Source organism: Apus apus, chromosome 4, assembly GCF_020740795.1.
Source record: "Apus apus isolate bApuApu2 chromosome 4, bApuApu2.pri.cur, whole genome shotgun sequence".
NCBI classification, from domain to species: domain Eukaryota; kingdom Metazoa; phylum Chordata; class Aves; order Apodiformes; family Apodidae; genus Apus; species Apus apus.
In genome coordinates, this window is record NC_067285.1 from 12,240,623 (window position 1) to 12,262,322 (window position 21,700).

The 21,700-nt window shown below is 46.3% G+C and overlaps 1 protein-coding gene across 1 annotated transcript in view; it reads right to left on the bottom strand.

Annotated features, from left to right (window-relative positions):
- Positions 1 to 13,180, bottom strand: part of SORCS3 (sortilin related VPS10 domain containing receptor 3) — a 279,339-nt gene extending 266,159 nt beyond the window's left edge. The window contains exon 1 of the mRNA XM_051619113.1: positions 12,542 to 13,180. Within this exon, the coding sequence (XP_051475073.1) occupies positions 12,542 to 13,129 (588 nt within the window). The 5' untranslated portion in view covers positions 13,130 to 13,180. The remainder of the gene's footprint in view (positions 1 to 12,541) is intronic.
- Positions 13,181 to 21,700: the final 8,520 nt, after the last annotated feature.

Below are 21,700 nucleotides of genomic sequence, written 5' to 3' on the forward strand. Positions count from 1 at the left end.
ACCATTCCCTGAAAGGCTTGGAGACATAATGTGAGCACTAGGAATGGACACACCAGAACCAGCACAACAGCATTCAGAATATATTTTCACACAGCATTTCTCTACCCAGTTACTGTCTGAGACAACTCCAAATATCATTTAGCCAGGGAATATCTAGCCTGAACTGACCACATCCCAGACACCTGAACACTGACTCCAAATAATGGCTTTCCTTTCTTCTCTCCTGGTGGGGGTTAGACTTAGCCACAAAGCAGCATAGCATCAAAATACTGCTTAAGTGCCCAGTACCTGTGGGTGCCTTGCTCAGTGGACTTTTTTTTTTTTTTAATTCTGGTGTTAATTCCTTCCATTAGGTACATTTCCTGTCCCTGCCCTGGGCAGAAGCTGCCACAGCAGAAGGATGCACAAGGAAAACGCATCAGGTCAAGTCAAGCACAAGCTTGCCTCTGGAGGGAGAGCATTTAAATAAAGAATGAACCTGAAATAGCTACCAGCTTCCCTGTAGCCAGCACTGTCTGTCAGCATGAATTCACCACAGGGGACTATCATGCAGGAGCAAAACATCTTCTGGTCCCACATGCGTGAGGGAGAAAGTGAGCAAAAACCAACAAGTGTGCCAAGCCCAGAGAACAGCACAGGGTGGTGTCAAAAGGACAGAAACAACAGCAAGTTCAAATTCTGTTTATGCAGGGGAAAAAACAACCAACCAAACAGCAAGGCTATGCCATCCATATTCTATACAGCATTCTTTAAAGACACAAAATTTGTGCAAGCTGCTGCACATACACCTTGGGGCTGGCAAAGCCTTTCGTGTTCCTGAATATTTGCCACTAAGCACAGTTTTCTACTTATCTCTCAAAACCCTACAACTCCACAGGCATTTTCTGAAAAAAAACAAACAAAAAAACAAAACACTTTTAGCTCAGAACACAGAAGATTGCAAGGACAGACCTCAACTAACTGTCAGTTCTCTTCCACCTTTCCACCATTCCCTCCCATCTCCTGACTAGTTAGATCTGCAGATGAGAGCTGAACCAAACCCAGGGAGCACACATGGTCTGTAGGAGCTTCAAATTCAGCCATGGAGAAACCTCTGCAGCTCAATCAGGCTACAGTTTGAGAACAGCCTCCACTAGTCAGTGACTTCCATGACTGTTAACCTTTGTCTTTGGGGAAGAGGATGATAATGTCCCATTTTGCATAATGTGTAGCATTCTCGAATGATCCAACATTTTATTTTACCATCTAATATTTGATCTCATTATTCAGAGCTGAAGTTAGACTTGTCTCTTTCCCTCTTCTGTGAGTTTTCACTAAAACACCTTCTCCCCAATTCAGTTTATTGCCTCTTTCCAGTAGCACTACAGGAAGCACAAATTAAAAAAAAATTAAAAAAAATTAAAAAAAAAAATTGAAAAGCACACAGAAAGCTAAGAACCACCAGAACAAAACCTGAGCATAACTCAGAAAGGCAGGCTTTGTTACTTGTAGCATGTGAGGTAGGAACAAGTAATGATGATAATCTTTAATTAATTAAAAGCAAGAGAGGGTAGAATTGAGCCTACAACAAAGAGATGCAGTACAAGCAAACTGAGAATGGTACACTGCCAGTGATGTTGCCTTTTGATTAAAGGAACAGAGTTACCAGGCAGGCTAGCAAAAAAAAAAACAACCCACACAACACTGAACAAGAGTAATTAATTAAATTAAGTCTCCTCAGTGCTGATGCTGTAGCGGTGGCTTAGGTTGCCTTCAAAAAGAAACAAAGTTTAAGCTTTGGATGCAATAGACCAAGCTGTCTATGAGTGGGCGTGGGGATAACTGTGGAATCTGTTGACCAACTTGAACTGAATTCAACAGTGAAAAAATGTCACAGAGATATTAAGTTCCTCTAAGTTCAGCTGAGGGAAGAGGCAGGTCCTCTAAATCTGGCCTGAACCATTAAACACCAGTATCCATTCTCAGTGCTGGCACGTCTCCAGCTGATCAACTGACCACAGCCAGCCCTCCAGCTCACCTGCAGTGATCAGCCAAGTACACCATGTGCCATTATCTACTGCTCCAAATGGACTGCAGAATGAGGGATCATAACAGAGATGAAAGAAAACACACATAGAGAGAAGAGTACTGGAAAGGCAAGCAGTTCAGTGATATGTGGCGGCTAACTTCTGTTGCTTAACAAAATGACCAGCCATTTTACTCATTTTCCAAACCTTTGGAGAGCAGATAGCTCTCACAGGCCAGGTAATTAAGTGTTCAGTGCAGCTATTGGGCCAGAGGCTCAAAAACACTCAGCAGAAATCATAATCCAGTGAGGTGCCCCAGCCAGATCTTTCTCTGCAATATTCCATGGCCCACACTTTTCTGAAAGCCCTTCTGTTTAAGGCTCAGCTACCCAGAAGAGACTGACTGACGCTACTGAGCCACCTCTATTATATCTCAGCAACACCTGATATGGACAGTGTGACTCCATGGGGCTTTCTCCTGGTGTTGCTCCAACAGTTGCCAAAGCACATTTGGATAAAGAATCTCTTTATTCTAAAATAACTGTTTTCTCATGCAGCATGGCTATCATACTGGTTTGAAAACTCATAGGCAAGCCCTTTTTCAGGCCAGATGGCAAATATACCTCCCATCTGATGTGCAGGTCTGCCTGTCTCCCTCCCCTGTCACACACTGTGGTCAAGGCTTCCTATGAACAAGGTCACCATGCTCCTTTGCATGCACACCCACCAGTCTTCTGTCTTGCACCAGCTTTTTGATAGCCAAACACAAGCAAAACCCTGTCCCACAGCAAACACAGGGCTCATGCCTTTTCAGAGAGAAGGTCTATCTATTAGAGCAGGGACCCAGCCTCACGTATCATTCAACACAACACTCCCACTACAATGTGAAGTGCTACCAGCATTCTGCTGACTAGAACAAAGCTAGAAAGACGCTGTCATATCAGCAAGGCACAGGAGTCAGAAAATTTGCCTTTCAACTTTAGTTCTGACTGGCAGCACAACCCAGAGCAGATCCATCCTTTCTTCCATGCCTTCGTTTCAGAAAAAAAAAACAAAACACAAACAAAACAAACAAACAAAAAACAACACCAAGTTACTTGTACTGCTGACCATCCTTTTAGTGACTTCTGAAATACAAAGCTGAATTAGGCAGCATTAGACTGTACTTTATAAGTACAGTCTTGTCCATCACCCTGGAAGCACAAAATTGGAAATTGGCAGGGTTTGGTGGCAAAGGACAAGAAGGCTAAAACAGAGAAATCCCTGTGAATACACAGCCATCCAAGCCCCTACCTTGTGCAGAAAGAATTCTCCCCCAGTCTTCTGACAGAGACAAGTAAGGGCTAGGACTGCAGGCAGGTGGCCCTGTTTGCCTGCATCTGGTGGCATTGATCACAGCTGGGGGGGATTTTCCAATCAGGCCCAAACCGCAGGGAAAACCTAATAACCAGTTAGAATTCCCACTCCTTCCTTGCTGTACCCATGAGGTCCTAAAGCACTTTTGGCAATAGCTAAATCATGTTTTATACATTCTCTTCCACCCAACAGCTTTTGCAAATATCCACCCATTTTAAGCCTCAGCAACAGCCCTGCACGTGAGTTAACACTTCTTTTCAGACCGGGCAATGCACACACCCTACCTCCCCCCGTACCCTCTATTAGGCACAATGAAAAATCCAAAAATCATGAAGACAACCTGCATGCACAGCCTGCTCTCCTCTGGCACCCCAGGGAAGCACTTTTCTCTCTGCAGTGAAAGTCAGCAAGAGCTCTGTGATCAAGACTTCTGCTCCACTAAACCTGCACTAGAGTCCTCCACCAAATCACAACAAGGGGCCAAATGCATTTCCAGAGCATATTGGCAGCATCACTGTCCACTGAAAATGTAGCAGCAGTACCCACGTTACAGACTGGTGTAGTGTCTGAAGCAGTACCAAAGCAGTTGCTTTTAGGATCTCAAGGCCTTTAGCCCATCATTGACCTAAGTGATTTGCTGTGGCCCAGTCCTTGTTTTTCCAAGACCCCAGCATCCATTTTAGCCCCAATGACAACAGTAAGTGCAACCACTTTTCCCAGGAATACATGTTACTTTGTTCCACCATGCAGTGGCTGAGATGAATTCCAGTCCCTTCTATCCCCCCACACTCATAGAAGAGAAAAGCAGAGAGGAACAGAAGCACTAAGACCTGTTGTAACGGTTTGACTACTGAAACCAGGACACTTGTGCAACAACTTCAAGTTGCTAAATATTTTGTTGAGTCCCAAGTGGCAGCAATCTGTCAGGACAAGAGTATCGTCTGCAGATCAGGCTCCGGGGAGAGGGGCACTGAAGCACAACTCCACTGCCTTCACCTACCAGCTATATGTGTTGTAGGAGAGGGAGAAGATCAGCAGCAAAGTGGATCTATCGACTGCTGTCCTTGGGGGCTAGTCCTGGAGAGAAAATGGGGCACAGCAGCTGCGGAATGGAGAGTCCGCAGGGCTTCAGTAGAGGCAGCCAGGATTCACATCGCTGCTTCCTGGCACTGAGGAGGTTAACATCCCTTCTCCCAGCCCAGCAGCTCTGCCGGCAGGTGCGGGGGGGGATGCTGGTGGTTTTACAGGCACACGACTCAAGCTAGAGGGGACCGGAGCAGATGAGAGACCCCGCAATTGGGACTCCCGTCTTCAGGAAAAAGCCTGGCAGCAATTAGAGACGAGCCGAGACAGTATCAGCTGCAAGGGGGGGTGAAGTGCTTTACCACGGCCGAGTGCTCGCCAAGACTATTTTTCCCTCTCGCAGAGGGAACCCCAGGCAGCAGGAGTTTCACCGAGTCAATTACTCCAAGCCGGTTTTCATATCAATATTTCAGCAGCGTCTGTCTTTCCAGCGTGCCTTTCCCAGGCCCCAGCTCCCCTCCCCAACCGGTGCAGCATTTTCTTTACTTTAGCAAATGCCCACGCTCCCTCTAGTGCCCAGCTCTGCTTTTCACACACCAGCAACCCGGCACCCTTTCCTACAGCATGTACCCCGGGGTGTCCAAATCACTCCGGAGCTAATTAACAGTGATGCTATTTGGGGCATAGAGGCCCTGTAGTGCTCTGCAGATCTGCCTGGCTAGCGATTGTGTCACACGGCAGAATAGGAAGTGGAGAAACCATTGTGACAGCCTCAGTGTCAGAGATCCTCCTTCAGCAACAGGGCTTTGCCACTCCTGCCAGTGGGAGAGCAATCACGCTTCCTTCAGGACTGAGAGGAAGGAAGAAAAAGAGAGGTTTAATTATTCAGCATCAGTCTTTTCTGATTTTTATTGTATGCTGGGACCCTGCTGGCCATGAGGGCTGGGAATCGACCCTTAAGTTTCCATAGCAGATTATTTATCAGATATGTTTAACACCCACATAGCCACGCTCTTCAGACATGCAGCAAACTTTATTCAGTTCCTTCAGTCTCACAACACCCCATAAAGGTAGGAAAGAAAATACTGCTCTGCCTTTCTTTTTGCACCGAGGAAATATTAACAAAGATGCTGCCATTTTCCCTGGACATTAAGGGAAAGTTAGGATCTGAGAATTTGTTTGCCTTGGATTCCTGCAGGGAGTTTAAGCAAACCAAGAAACTTACATGCAAAGGTGTTCTCTAACCAAGAGTTATTTTGGCTTAAAATCCATGTTGGGCTCTGCCAAGTACCTCACCGGATCAGTTTCCAGCATGGCTTACAGACTGGGTCAAACTCCCACCTCCCAGAGCCAAGCAAGAGAGAGCAAAGGGCTGTGCACAAGACTGGAGGACACTCATCCACCCACACCCCTGTGGCTGTAATTCAGAGAATGCAAAAGGCTCACCAGGCCTTGCTGTACTGCCCCATGTTTCCTCACCTTTGTTCTCATTTTTCATTCTTACCTTGCACTTTTCCCTGCTGTAGGATCCTGCAAGTTGTATTCTCAACTACAGAAACTGGCCTAGATCAATTCTAAACTAATTTCCACTAAAAATTCAACCAAATAATTTGCTGCTTTGGGGACTTTCTGCATTTACACCATTCAGTGCTTCACAAAGAACATGGCATTTAATTTGCTGTCTTGATTAGAGGCAAGTTGGACTCTACATCTTCAAACACAGCTCCTCACTAAAAACTAAACTTGACCAGATCCCAGCCAAGCCCAAGCCTTAACTCCATAACAGACAGGTTCCTTGCAATTGTCCTGGAACCAATCCCAGCCATGACCTCAGACTGGGCCTTCAATCCTGAAACAAATCTGGATTTGTAAGAGCATACTAACTCAGGTAGGCATGTACTGCTCTCCATTATTCTATCTACAAACATCCAGGGAGCTTAAGGAGCATGAAACTATGGTATGACTTAAGTAAATTCTTGACCGTACTTAAGTACAAATTCTTGACTGCTTGCAAGACTGGCCTCCAGCATCTTTTTGTACAACCAACATTAAAGATATTTGCTCCCTAACCTGTGCTTTACGCATTAGATGACACTGCTTTTGGTTTTTTTTCTAAAATCTTTACTCCAAATCCAGCTATAAATTTCAAAACTCTTAGAAAGTTTCATCTTCCCACAGCCTTAAATTTAAGAAAAAAAATTGTCTCATCTCACCTCCCTTTTGGGAAAAATTTCTCCTGTCTAATATCAATTATCTGCTCAAACTCATTTTCAAAATACTTTGTAATCTAATTGGATGAATGTTTTCCATTAAATAAATTAATTAAAGAATGTTTCTGTTTGCATTTGAATCACTGTGAAGCTTAGCCACATATTGCAAGCCTCATCCCTGAGCATGAAATGAGTAGCGAGGCCTAAAGGGAAACTGCTGACAGGCACCTGGAACAGGAGCAGTTCTGTTACCAAGCTCTGAGCCACAGGAACATAGACAGCTTGCTGCACTAGGCAAGGTAATGGCCCAGGGAATCTGCCAGCTTCAGAGTATCCACACACAGCCTATCCACTGGACTTCAGCCTGGCTTTGCAATGAAACCAGTCTGGAGAGAAATAACCTGAAAATATTCTCCAGACACCTTCCTGTTCTACTGACTCAACACAACCACAAAATAATTGACATGCAAGATTTTTGTCTTTATTTCCCCATCTTCTATTTGAACATTAATTAAAAATGTATTGGTAGTCCTGGAAAAGGACTTTAGTGGAAACCTTCATTACTAAAGGTAGTGGAAAAGTGGAATATGCATCAAGACATAGTGACACAGCAGGCCTACCTTCAATGGCAATGAGACCACAATCTATCGAAAAGACATGAGAAAGAAACAGCCTAGATCAGCAATTAAAATATCTACCAAATGCAATGCATTTAGTATGATTGCTCTATCACTATCTTGCACTCCAGAAGTAAACACTTTAGACTGAAACCCAACTGGACTGTTGGAGCAGTTACCCATGGCTGACAAGTAAATATAACACTGCCTGCCTACAGATGGATCTTCTGCCCTTCCTCCCTTCCAAGAATAGCAAGTCTCTTTGGAATTGCAAATATTGCCCACCTCATTCTGCCCCTCACATGCTGCATTACTAGGCATCTTAATGAAAAACTACCTGGCAAACAGCAAGCCCATCAGCCTCCCCAGCTTGTAATTCACCATGGGAGTGAGTAATGTCTCAGCATCAAACCACCAGTACATTAGCAGATCACACCAGAACAGTGCCAACAGCATTCAGAAGAACCGTTCCCGGAAGAGACAGGCTTCCCTGCGAGAACCTGTACAGCCTGCTTTTCACTGCCAGCCTTCAGAGCTTGAACAGGGTAAAGGAACAGGATCAGTAGCAGAAGGAAAAAAAAAATAAAAAAAAAAATAAAAACCAACAAAAGAGAACCCCAGGAGGGTTGGACTCGATGATCTTTCGAGGTCCCTTCCAACCCCTAGGATTCTGTGATTCAGAGAAGAGCTGTCTACATGAGTCTTGAAAATCTCCAGAGATTCCCAAAACTTTCTGGTGCCTTGCTGCACAGCTTTCTTTGAGACGAAACTCTTCCTAATGTTCAATCTGACATATGTTGTGCCTGTTGCCAGATGGTATATCCTCTTCAACCAACAAGATAAGCTGCATCTTCTTTCTAACTCTACTTCAGGTGGCTGTACACTACTGTAGTACTATTAACCACCTCTTTACCACAATCTTCTCCCAAAGACATCTTTTATTCCCAGTTTTGGAGTGAATCTCACAACCACGTTAACTTGCAAGACAATAGCCACAGGCTGACCAGACCACTGGACAAAACACTGTAGTATGGTAACAAGATAAAACAAGAGTCCAGTCTCTCACCAGCTCTCATCCTGCCTTCCCCAGCTTCCAGAGCCTGGATCACACTACAGGAACCAATGTAATTGCATGACCTGCACAAGCAGCAGCTCTATCACTTCAGCACACTATCCTTCTGCATGTTTATCTTCTGCACTGCACCGAGATAAAAATATGCACTGCAGCCATTTCTCCTAGAGAATAAAGGAACTTGGCCTGGAGTTGGCTGAAGCAATCTGCAATATTGCACGTGCCTTAGACAAATGCCCTCTCCTGCCTCTCCTGTGACATTACAGTGCATTTCCTCATTTTTATGTCTGAAGTTTGCCTCTGGTTACTAGAAAGGCAAGAGCATGTACACATGGGATAGCTAAAGCACACTATGATCTTAAGCTGAAGCTTCTCCATAGATAATGGGTTGGAAATGTCTTCTGGAGATTAAAAGAAAGATAAAAATGTGCATCGTTGCTTCTTACATAGAAAAAGCACACCCACAAAACCACAGAATTTGTAGCATTTCCATCATGGAAAAAACGTGGACAGAATTAAGTACTTCCTATAAATAGCTACATTCATCAGAGTGACAACTCTGAAACTAATGACGACAGTCCCCCTTTACCATTCCACTAGTGATCATATCAGGAGAGCAATCTGAGTAAGTGTGTTTTATCCACTGTAGCTTGTTGAAATCTCCTGGAAAAAACTATTGTCAGGAAACAAGATAGCAAGGTTTAAAGTTGTAACAGCATTAAAGGTGCTGCTACTTATCTTTGCAGGCGCTTATCTAGCGATCAGGGAGCGAGGAAGAAAAGATAACCTGAGGAATCAGATCATCTTGGCTGGAGAGAGCATCTGGTGAGCAGAATCAGGAAATTTTTCGTGCAATAGCACAGCCATCAAGCGAGGGCAAACAAGTATAGATGATCCAGCTGCTCACTGAAGGGCACTTTCATACACTCTCTGTGTGTATGTCTGTGTGCTCAGAGAAGAATGGCTTTGAAAAAAGAATGGCTCACAGATCTTCTGGAAATAATGGTAGTTTTCACTAAAATTTCTCCTTCCTTCATAAAGGCCTTAGAAAGAAAGCTCTGTTATCTATCAGGTCTCTCAAGAACTTCAGAGACCTTTCTCGATAAATGCTTCTATGAGGGCAGACCGATTCTTCAAGTACAAGTCTCCTTTTTCAAATATCAAACCCAGTGAATCAAGCCAAATCCCTTTCCCAAGAATGCAGAGAACACAAACCTCATTTCTACACAGAATAGTATTTTTGTATTGCCTTAACATTTTCCACTTGAAGATCTTCAGGTATTGTACAAAGCAGAAATTCATTCTGCTCCACACCACCACTTTGTGGTAGCTAAGTAGTACTATCTTCATTTAACATGGAAGAAGAGATCCAGAGAGGTTAATTGTCTTTCCTAAGGTCACAGAAAAAGCCTCTGGGCAGGACAAAACAGAGAACCCAAACTCACCAGCCTTTTGGCTCTGTCCTAATGCTGACCTCACTATCTGCAAGTGGAGAAAACAAAAGTTTGTTGCCTGGAAGGGATTATTTTTAATAAATTGAGATTTGAGGGACGTGGGAGAAGAGGGGATAGAAGACAGAGGGAGATTTGCTCTAAAAATAATTTTATAAACCACTGGAGGTCTTTAGAATTCTAAGTAACAGGACATGCAGAAGCTGCAAAGCTCTCCCCTTTCTGAAGTGTCTGTAAATCTATACGTCCCAGTAAAAGCATGATTTTTCAAATTACAATTCTTTCTTCTTCTTTGTAAATCCATCCAGTTGTAAGGAACCCCCACCACTAATGCCTGATTTGAAATATACTGCTTCATTGCATGAAATTTGATTGATCATGTCTTTAATAAATCATAAGAGATAATTAAATTTTGAAGTCTGTTTAAGCAACAGGGAATTGGTAAAGACAAGCTGTGCAACTCTAATGTCTATGCTGTTGTTTTCAGGCTACCAAAACATGTCCTACCTGCTCTCCTAGGTCATCTGGCATAATCATGACTCTTAGCATCTTTTGTCCATTTTCAACCTTCCTACTCCTTAACATCTACTGTGACCAAAGAAAATATGTTTTGAGGTGAGAGACCAGGAACCAGTGTGGCTGGCAAAAGAAGCCACACTTTCCCTGAGCCACCTTGGGCAAATTGCTTGACATTCCTGTGCCACAGCCACCCCAACAGTAGAATTAAGTAAAAAAATTAATTGCAGTCATTGAATTCAGCCTTCTCTGCTAATAAATGAAAAGACCCAGGCTCAAGCTTTTAACTTTCCCTCTACGCTGTTTTAAAAAATTCCAATTAATCACCAAATGCACTGCTTTGTCCAAGAGACAGGAGAGAAAAAGTCTCCAGATGCCAAACCTCATAGCAGAGAAATCATGAAAAGATAACACTAATACTTATGAACGTGCTTGCTTGTCCTTCCTACAAACACCATGCTGGCAATAAACACCAGTCTTCTCTTCTTGCTTGCTCTTTTGAGTCTGAAGCTTTAAAAGCATAGTATCTTGAGGTGCAAAATCTTAATGCAAGTTGTGAACGATTGAGACATTTTCCTTTATTACCCTTCTCAGTCACCTAGAGTTAAAGAATAAAGGAAAGTACTTATTTAAATGGCATATTTCTATGAAAGAAATCAAGGAGGGAAATTTTTGTGAAAATCACTTTCTGACCTGCACTTTAGAAAAAATAACCTCTCTTTCCCCTGTAAATGCCTACAGAATGAGTTTTCTCTGCTACTCTAAGCAGAAATACTCAAAACTATTGGAAATCCATGCTGGGAAGGGACGGGGGGTGGGGCGGATTTTAGTTTCTTTTGCTCAACACTCCTTAATTCAGCACCAAAATGAAGGAAAAGGGAGGGCATACAGGTTGTTTTCTTCACTACATGCCAGGTTATATTAAAAATAAATACTTCTAGAGACAAGTGTAGTTCTAAAACATACCATGCAGCTGTTCCCTCTTGAATGTTTACTTTCATCTTTAATGAGAGTATAATTCATGCCTAGCAAACACAACTGTCTTTAAAACATGGTTAAATCAAAGTAACATCTACATTGCTGTCAGAATTATTGCCTAAGTAATAATATAGAACAAAACTTCCAGTCAAAAAAAATAAAGAGGTGGTTGAATTGCACACTGTGAAGCTATAGCTGAGGCACAGATTGATAGGTAGAGAGACAGACAGACAATTTGCTTTTTAATGACTAATCAGTTTCATGAAGAACGTATCTGAAAATCCAGCCAATCTGTTTTACGCTGTTAATTGCTTTATGCCCATTTCCAGTAGTGGCAAAACAATAAAAGAGGCATTTTCAAGGCAGTGAGAACCTATAACAATCAGAATAACGGGAATATTGTCACCAGACATAAAGATTTCCCAGAGTCCTTTAGATTACGCCCGTTCTCAGACTTTATATTAGAGTGGAGATAGTATTTCTGGTTCCAAGTTAAAAGAAAATTGAAGTTCTGTCCTCAACCATCTGCCAGGCGTTGCAAAGCAGGGTGCGAGGGAGGGCCCTGCACTATCATGGCACGACAGCTTGTGGGCTTTTGGGACACCCGCCCCAACCCCCCCCCCCCCCGCCCGCACACACAGTCCCACGGATTTCCAGGGACACCTCAGCTACTCGGTATTTTTTACTACAGTGAAAAGTCATGAGATGCCATCGATATTTTACAAACTTCCCACTGTGGTTGCACTGCTTGCCTCCTTTCATAGCCCTTTAACGTGCCGTGGGGTTCTCCATTCCTTAATGAATTAATGGGATCTCTCTTTTCGCCAGCATGCAGAGCGGGAACAGGAGGGCTTTCCCACCACCGCTGTGCATCACTCATCCCCTGGCACAGAGGCAGCGAAGCGTGCCGAGGTGTCTATTACATGAGAAGAGAAAGGGGACCCAGCTCTGCAGGCACACGGGACAGGCTGGAGCAGGGAGCCGGGGGTCTTCCTTGCGCACTCCCTGGCCGCTGCCAGCCCGGCCCCTCTGCGATCCGATGGCTCTACCCCGGAGCTCGCAGCAGTGGCTTCGGGGGCAGCCGGGAAGGGAAAGGGGTTCCCATTCGCTTTCCTCTTTTCCTAGCGAAACTTTTCTCGTTTTCTGTGGCCATCACTCCACATCCCACTCCCCCCGGCAATAAGAGGAAGGTGCCCGCCAAGCCCCCCTCTCCTCCCCGCACCCCCGGCCGCAGCGGCCCCATCCCAGCTGGCGGGCGGGAACACGGCCGCTTCCCCACCGAGCCGGGTCGGGGCGACGGGGTGATACTCACGCTGCTGTTGTGCCCGGACCAGTGCACCATGGCTTGGTTGTGCGCCGCATCCCCGGTGAGCGCGAAGGTGGTGCTGCTCAGCCTCAGCTCCTCTGCCCCTCGCAGCCGCGCCGCTCTCCCCTCCTCCGGCGGCCCGCGGGGCTGAGCCCGGCCGCCGCGATGCCCCTCGGCCGCCTGCACCCCCCGGCCGCCCGCCGGCAGCGCCCGGCGCCCCTCGCTGCTCCGCCGGCTCCGCGGCGCTGCCGGGCCCCGGCCCCCGGGCGCACCGCCGCCCGCCCCCGCCGAGCCGAGCGGGGCTGCCCGCGGCCCCCCACGGCCCCCCGGCTCCCCGCCCGGCAGCGGCTCCCCGGCGGCCGCCGCCCCGGCCGAGCCCCGCGCCCGGCTGCCCGGCCAGCTCCGTAATCCTGGCGGCGGCGGTCGCTGCTCCTGCCTAAGGCGAGACAAGGAGGACGGCCAGGAGGGCGATGGAGATGAGCAGGATCTGCAAGTTATTTCGGCGCCGGTGCAACACCAAGAGAGAAGTAAGAGCCATGTCCAAGCGAGAAAAACGGTGTGGCAGGTCGGAAAGATGTTAGTCCCCTTCTCCATGCCTTTGCGGAGCGAGTCGGGGGGCTTCGAGAAGGAGGGGGGGGACGAGGTGCTGCCTCTAGAGCTTTTTTATTTTATTTTATTTTTTCCAAGGCGAAAGGGGCCGGACTCTATTTATAATTATTATTTGCAAAAGGCTTCTCTTTCTGTCGTCCTCCTTCTTTCTCTTCCCCCTTTCTCAGCGTCTGAGACGATGACCAGGAAAAAAAAAAAAAAAAAAAAGGAAAAAAGAAAGAAAAAAAAAACCCACACAACTCTCTCCCCGGTAGTTGGATTCTGTTCCTTACTGTTGGTGGATTTTTTTTTTTTTTTTTTTTTGCAAAGTGCTTTTCAGTGAAACTGTTCACGTTCAAGGATTTGATCAAGTGAGAGGGTAACACCACACGGGGGGAGGAGCCCCGAGCCTTGCCAAGCCGCCGCCGTCGCTGAAACACACCACGAGTCACAAGCCGCGCCGGGGGCCGGGAGCGGGGCCGGGGGCGGGAGCGGGACACCGCGCCGCGCCGAATCAGCTGAGCATCACCCAGCCTTTCCTCCTGATTTGGTATGTGTGCTCCTGCCTGAGACTAAGCAGCTGTCATTCACCGTTTCTCCTGATGTATATTTACACATACTCGTAGTTACAGCACCGTAGGTTTTCCTCACCCTCTATATATCTATGTAAAAAGCTGGATGTGGGTAAGGGGCGTAAGGCAAAGCAGCTGGGATGAGTAGCTCCTGGGTAATTCCCCGCGTGTTACAGCGTACCCACGGACTCGGCATCCAGCAGCGCCGCTCCAGAGCCGACTCCGGACATGTGGATGTGCCTATCCCGAGCGGAGCTTCCCGGTCGTGGGAACCCTCGCTTGTGCGTGGGAATCTCAGCAACCTTGCCACTATCCGGGAAGGGAGACTAGCAGGATTCATTTGGGGGGCGAAAAACCAAGAAAGGGCAGTATCTGCAGGCAGCTCACTGTAGCCGCATCTCAGGACCGCGTCGGGAGAAGGAGCGAGGGAGATGATGTGTTTCTTTAGGTCATGGCAGCGCAGCGCTCCCGCGCCCCTCGCAGGGATGCAGAACACCTGCTTTCTGCTGGCAAAGCCCAAGGAGCCTCTGCAGCTTCAGCCTCCGGACAAGGTGCAAGCAGTAGCAGGGTCCGAAGGGCAGAGGGCTGCCGCCTTCCTCGGCCACCGGGCGTCCCCAGTCTTCCCGGGGGTCACCCTTGGAGCCATCCGTGCCTGTGCCACGTCCCTCCGGAGCGGTTCATTGCAGCAACACGTCGGCACTTTCTCTTCAGATCAATCCCACGGTCGACCTTCCCCCGTTCTCCTCCTCCTTTTGAAAAGTGTCAATAATTAGCGTTTTGTTAATCATCGCACCCTCCCACTTACCACATCAGCCATTCTTTGCCGTCCAAGGACGGATCCACCAACTACACGGCTCTCCCCTCGGTCTCTCCCCCACCCCCTCCACCGCCGGTCCCAGAGCGGGGGCGGTTCAACAGTTTCGCCCCCATAATGTAGGGAAGAGAGGGACAGGGAAAAGATCTGTGATGGCTCTGCCCGTGATGGGCTTTCTTTGCTGGCCGATGCCCCGTGCTAAGCCACCTCCTGCTCCAAAGCCTCGAAGTGGGGCTGGGGAGGTCTGTGCAGCCCGGCTGCCGCTGGGGAGAGCGAGAGGCAAGGTGGAGGAGGAGGGAAGAGGGGACTTCGAACACCGCTGGTTGCTGCAAACGGTGGGAGCTGTCGCTAAATGGCTGTCCTGGAGGAGTGAAAAGAGGGTCTGGAGTGTCAGGCGGTTTGCAGAGAAAAGCACTAGGAGGTCCAGCAAAGGAAATGGGAATGAAAAAGGCGGGAGGAGGGGGTGCGGGGTGGAGAGGTGCTGAGCGAGCCGGTGCACGGGGTGACCCCCGATCCTGCCTATGAGACGCCAATGCCGACGCAGAGGAAAGTGGGAGGGTGGAGGTAGGGGAAGCAAATCAGCCGCCCCCAACCCAACGGATGTTATTTCTAGCTTGGAATGGGCTCCTTTTCGAAGTACGCTGCCAAAATGTTTAGGAGATGACATTTCGTTTGTGTGGGAGCAGTGACGTGGGCCTCAGCTGATCCATAAAACTGCGGGCAAGGGGATCGCACGAGTCGCACCCACCTGTGACACAGGGCCAGCCCCGAGACTGCACCCCCTGCTGCTCCGAAAGGAACAACATGGTGCAGGGAACGGGAGGGACCCCAATTGTCTCCCTAGATTGACTCCTGCCAGAAGTGTCGCCAGGTACGTGGCATCACCAGCACACATGCCACCCCTGGATCTTGCCATTGCTGTGCACTGTGAAGGGATGCACTGCCCACCTAATGGCATCCTCCTACATGAGGCTGCATATGTGCACTTAGGTTAGGATTTATTTTTCTCCAGTCTCTCTGGACCCAGCAGCAGCTCACTGCTGCTCCTGAAGATCTCTGCATGTCCAGAACCTCTGCCACCTCAAAGTGTAACTACTGTGGGGCTAGCAATAGCCACAGCTTAGCCATTATGCAGTCTACCCAGTCCCATTGATCTTCTCAGCCTTGTTGGACACTGTTTAAGACCTAGTCCTTTTTCACACCTGGATTAGCCACTTATTTGTGCAGCACCACCCCTAACTTCATGACCAAATCCCACCCACACCAAGACACAAGACAGGGCTTGTGGATACATCTCCTTTCCCAAAGCTTGCCAGCACAAGGCATTGCTTTGTGTTCACCACATCGTTCTTTGCCACCACAGGATCTCAGCTGCTGTAGACGTGGCACAAAATGTGATGAGCTCCATGCATGCATGTTCTCATCAACATGTTCTTTAGGGCAGTACTTTCACCACCCCAATAGCAGGTCTCTCCAACCCTGCAGACTGAAGAGCTGTTACTTGCAGCTAAAACCACACTCTGTGACTACCATCCACACCTACCATTCTAAGGAATAATTTCAAACATTCAGTTCATACTGTGTCAGCAAGATTACCCAGTCCCTCTTTTTTCAGGCAAATACCCACAAGAAGGGATGGTGTTTCCAAAGAAAATACTAACAACTCTTCATCAGTGCCTGCTTATTATTGTCAAATACTAGGATACACAGCTGAAGTTTCACTGATGACGTGGGACTGTCTTAAAATCTCCCCGCTCCGGAGCTCCCAGCCCTTGGTAGGGGCCTCATCACCACGGAGAGAAGCACCAGTGCTCTAATCACTTTCCTTCTAGAGAAAACAAAGGTAACGTGAGCAACACCCCCATCTCCTGCACAATTCGTGAACTGCGTGACCATCACCAGCACACAGAAAAAGGGCTTTTCCAGTTTGTGTCATCCCTGTTGCAGGAATATCAAGTTGGTTCAAAACCTGGTTTCTTGCATGACACGGTGACAGTGAGGATGTCATTTGACAACCCTAGATCTGCACAGTCTATATCCAAGAATAGAAATGGAATAGTCAAACACAGTATCCATTACAGGCTGTTTTAATTCCTGGTCTAATCCATTACAATCTGCTTTAATCCCTACCCAGCTGCAAACATCCATTCAAAGAAGCAGGGGTTGGTGTTATATTCTGTTGGACCATGTTGATTTTTAATTGATGCAAGGCAACCATATGCCATAGCACCAGGCAGTGCAGCAGATTTCTAAGTAAGCAAGTAAATGTTCTGGAAGGCAAATTGTGGCACAAATATAAAGTAGCAGAACATGCCCATAACAAAGGGGGAGCTGGGTTCAATTAAGGAGAAAAAGACAATTGGTGGAGTTATGTTTGTTTGGAGGGGATGGTTTGGATGGAAGATGTCTAATGACACTATCTAAAGAAAGAAACAAATAGAGCCTGGCAATGGTTTCATGCCAAAGTCTTCTGAAGCAGCATTAATGACTTGGGGTTTAATTTCTCTTTTTTTTTCCCTGTGAATTTCATTTGGAAAAAATAATCATTATGAAAGCAAAGAGTTAACTCCTATCACACATACCAATAACTTCACCAGCACTACCTCTACTGCTGCTTGCAGACCTGCTCTCCAGTAACCCCACATTCCTTCTGTTTTGCTCATCTCTGCCTACCATTGCACCATGTCCCTCTCCTTCTGCATGACTGCACACACTCAGGCCTCCTTGGAGGCCCAGAGTATGTCTCCTAGATATTATCAATCCAGCAAATGTCTTAGTGGAAGCTGGAACCTTGCTTGCTGAAAGAAAGGGGAGGCTGAAGGGGAGGGAAATTGTGAAGAGATGACAAGAGGAAAATTTGGAGTGGAAAAAAGTAGTGCCCAAGCTACATGTCATTTTCTTCACAAACATACACCCTCCCCTGAAGGTCTCCTGTACAACTCAAATCCTCCCAAGGGAGGAAATCCCACATGTACTAAAAGAAAAATCAATGCTTATTTCAGTTAACTTTAACCTATTATGTGTGATACCAGCCACTGGAAAACAAAGCAGCTCTGTGATAATGCTGTCTTGTTTACTAAGGAAAGGCCTGAATCTATCAAAACAAAAATCATTAAAAGCTGAAGTGTTCCCACATCCTCAGACTAACCATCACCTGCAGGCAGGGCCCCCACCATTTCTGCCGTTACAGCACTACACCCATTGTGGGAAAGATTTTCTCCTAGCACAGCCAGGCAGGGTGTGCAGCAGTCAGTCTGCCTCTGCAGCACAGCAAGCCCATGGCAGGGAGCCTTTAGCGTTGCCAGGCTTCCTGCAAAGCTCCTAACAGGGGCTGCAAAAGAAAACACTGTGCAGATGCTGCAAGAGGGAATCTAGCTCCTCCACTAGATGATAAAGTGACGAATCCAGCACCCAAGCATGCAACATGGGTACCAAGTACCAGCCAAGGGAAGTAATTCACAGTTCCTGGGTCATGGGACACTGGTGAGACAAGTTGATGACAGATGATCTTGGAGCAGGGTTCTCACAAAGTAGTGGGTCCCCTCATCATGTCACAGCACCACTATGCTCTCGATCAACCCCATCCACACAGGGCCCCAGAACAGGAGAGGCTGCTACAGGCCACACTGGAACTGCAGCAAGTAGAGGCTTAGCAGAGTGAAGAACCACTTCTGAAGATCTCACTCTCAGGCTGAGAACTTCACCATCATGAGCAGAAGCAGTGCCAGGTTTGGTGACCAGCCTGTTGGCATCCCTCCTTTTGATTTTTTTCTATCCAAACACCATGTCTGCAGGAGACAGAAGAGCCCCTTTCATTTAGGGATGCTCAGACAGCTCCACTGTCTTCACCCACTGCTATGGCTGTTGAAAAGGTGCACAACCTGCACAATGCAGGCAAAGACCTTGGTGCACAGAGAAGGGAAAGGTGTTTAAAATTTCCTGAGGAGATTCTGCAAGGTTTAGACCATACTCCTAGTTAATGATAGGTTCTGATGTTGGTCCTAAAACTAAGATAAGAAAATCACCTTCTGCTGATAATGAGTAGCTTCAGGGATGCCAAAGAGCTTATCAGAATCAAATGAGTGTGTGGATTTGTAGCATATACAACAATCGATTGGGTAGCACACAGGTTCACTGCATTGAATTCACTGTATAGATTCCTATCTTGGGGACCCAAGTCAGAAATATGGGATCTACTATCTTCTACATTTCAGATTGTCCAGGACCACAGTAAGACTCTAGATTTCCAGAAGCATTTGACAAGTTTTTAAAAGTATGCTCCTAAACATCACTTAGAAAGTTCTGGGTCAAGACATTCAAACCTGCAGCCCCTCTTTCTCTTCTGATTTCAAAATGTTCATCTAAAAAGCTAGGTTCAATTGTGTCACATATAATGAAGAGAAGCATAATAAAGGCTTAAGATGTTACAATATCCAAGTACATGCTGGGAGTACTGAGATATCCCATTTGGAGAAAGTCTGATTAAAAACAGGGAATGTGACTAATACTCACATGGTCACTGATTCAGAAAGAGTAAATGATCCTCATATCTACCTTCCTGTCCCAAGGTATACCTTAGTTTCATGGGTTTCATGGAGAAAAGGAGTCCTCCTTACTGCTAGAAATTTTGTGCACCTCTCATCAGCTTTTAATTTCTGGTTGTTAATGAAGCCTCATATCTATGAATGTTTAGGAGTGGCTTTTGCCACTAAGAAGCAGAGCACAAATACTGCCTTGTTGTGCAGAGTCTTTGTGAACATGAAACTTCCCCTCTGCTTGTTCCACTCCTTCCCTAGGGCATAGTGGGATGTGGAAAGGTTCAGGTCATCTCTACAAGACACTCACAACAGCACCCCAGTATCTACAGCTATTGTGATTTCAGGGGCATGAGGCAGTTTGGATAGTGCAAGGCTTAGCACCAGCATTTGGTAGAAGCCAAGTAGGGTGCTAAATCTTGCCACCTCTTGCTGATGGGTAAGCACTCTTCAAACACCCTTCATGTTATGCCAAGAGAAGAGGTATCCATTCTTAGCCACTGTACCTGCTGGAAGCAACCAGATACCATCCAGTTTGGCCCAGCTGCCTGAGCTGTTCAGTGGACTCACATTAACAGTCATTAGCCAGTTAAAGCATTTCAGTTTTTCCTTATTTTGACAGCAACAGGTTGGAGATAACGGAGGAGCTCAGCTAGCATACCTGAAGGTACAATTAAAAGGTAGCTGATGACTGTACTGTCAGAGTAGGACTTGTCCCTTTGACCCAAGCATACCTTATATTTAAGAACAAGCTTTGAATTAGGATTTAAAACCCACCAGATTTCACTAGTCACTAAGGTGAAACCATTTCAGAAGTGACTAGCACTTATAGAACCCCCAAAAATAGGGATCTTGAGAGGTCATATAATTAATTTACCTTTCTCTAAAACTGACTCAACTGCATTTAAACCACAGTACAGTAAAATGTGTGAATCACAGCTAAAAGAGTTGGATGAAACTCAGTTAAAAGAAACATTTTTTTGAACACATGAAATCAGACAATGAAAGCACAAATTGTGCTCTATCAGCCTCAAGCTGTCCCTCCTCATTCTGCACTGTGGTGGAAGGTCTATTGCCAGAACTTCTCTATTCATCCTCTCAACAATCCCACAGAAAAGGAATCAACAGTTAGTGGCTCTAGGCAAGAAAAAGAAATTAAAAATATCCCATATTCCAGTATCTTGATGGGACTCCTGAAGGCCCTATACCCTCTCCTGCCATGAACATCTCCTTAGGCTCTACATTTCCAAAGTTTCACATGGCTTGTAGGCTCAGGAAATTCAGCTGCTCCCAATTCAGTCCAAAACCACAAAACATTCATGACTCCCAAGCATCTGCTGGTTGGGATCCTATTTACAGACCAATAATTGAACAAGCACCAAATATTAACAGGTGTAACTAAAGTTGTGTGGAGTGTGCAATACCACTTATATTTTCCCACTCCCCACCAAGGGATGCTACCATCTAAGACCCACTGATTTTTATTTCACACAGATTTCCCTTCTAGAGGAGCTCTAGGACTCTCTTATTGCAGAGATCACTGTTGTGATTTAAAGATGGCAACAGTGGTATCCCTAAAGCCCAGTAAGGGGTAATCAGCCCTCCAGTGCCACATTACTGGCTATAAACCAAGGTGTCCATAATGCCACAAGTCATACAACACAGATCACAACTAAGGAGATAGCTTAGGAACATGTCACTGAACAGAGATGACCATGCCTTCTCCAAGCATTTCCATGCAGCAGAGTGCTAGCTCTCCGGGCTACCAGATAATGTTGTCCTCAGCTATCTCAGTAGACTTACTTCCTCCCCTAGTCTGAGGGAGGAGCTCCCAGAGAAGAAATTCAAAGGACTGAGTAGCTTCAGATAAAGAGGGACATCAAACATCAGCCACATCCAGGTCCCCACAGGGTATTAACAAAATAAGAAGCAGATACCCCACAATTCCACAGGATGGAAAACTTCCTTGATAGCCTCCAGCCAACTAGATACTGCACAGGAGATGCTTTAGAAAACTCTCCTGTAGAAATTAGAAATGAGAGAAAAATGACACAAACTGCCTGCCTTCTTCCACCCCACAGAGCACATACTGGAAGAATGAAGCTGCTGTGGTCAGTGAAACAGAAACAGTTCTCTCCAATTAAGACTTTGCTCTCACTCCAGGTACCTTTTCCACTTTGTGTCCTTTTCTAGACAAATCTTTCCCTCTTCCACTCCCTACAAGCTTGAGACAGACCTAGAAGGGGAAAGAGCCATTTTTGGTTTTTCTCTACTGAAGCTAAATCCAAAGTAACTTGTGTGTGTCTCTGTGTGCAAAGGCAGAATTTTCTTAGAGAGAAACACATTTGGCAGGGACCCCAGCTTTGAAGGTGGGACTTCACAGGAGGATGCTCAACCTGCCACAGCTTGGTGCTGTTTTCTCTTGCACAACAAACACCACCTTTTAAGATTCTTATCTATCCCTTCTTTTAAGAACAACCCCAAACAATAGAGAAATTGAACTAAAGAACTGAGGAAAAACATGTCAACCAGAATGGAACAGTGTATATTCAGTGGGGAAGAAGAAAAAGGAAGTGTTAATATAAAGAAAAATAACACAGAAGTATAGCAGCAAGCAGCTGGCTGTAGGCAGGTATTTCTTACTAAGCCAGCCCTG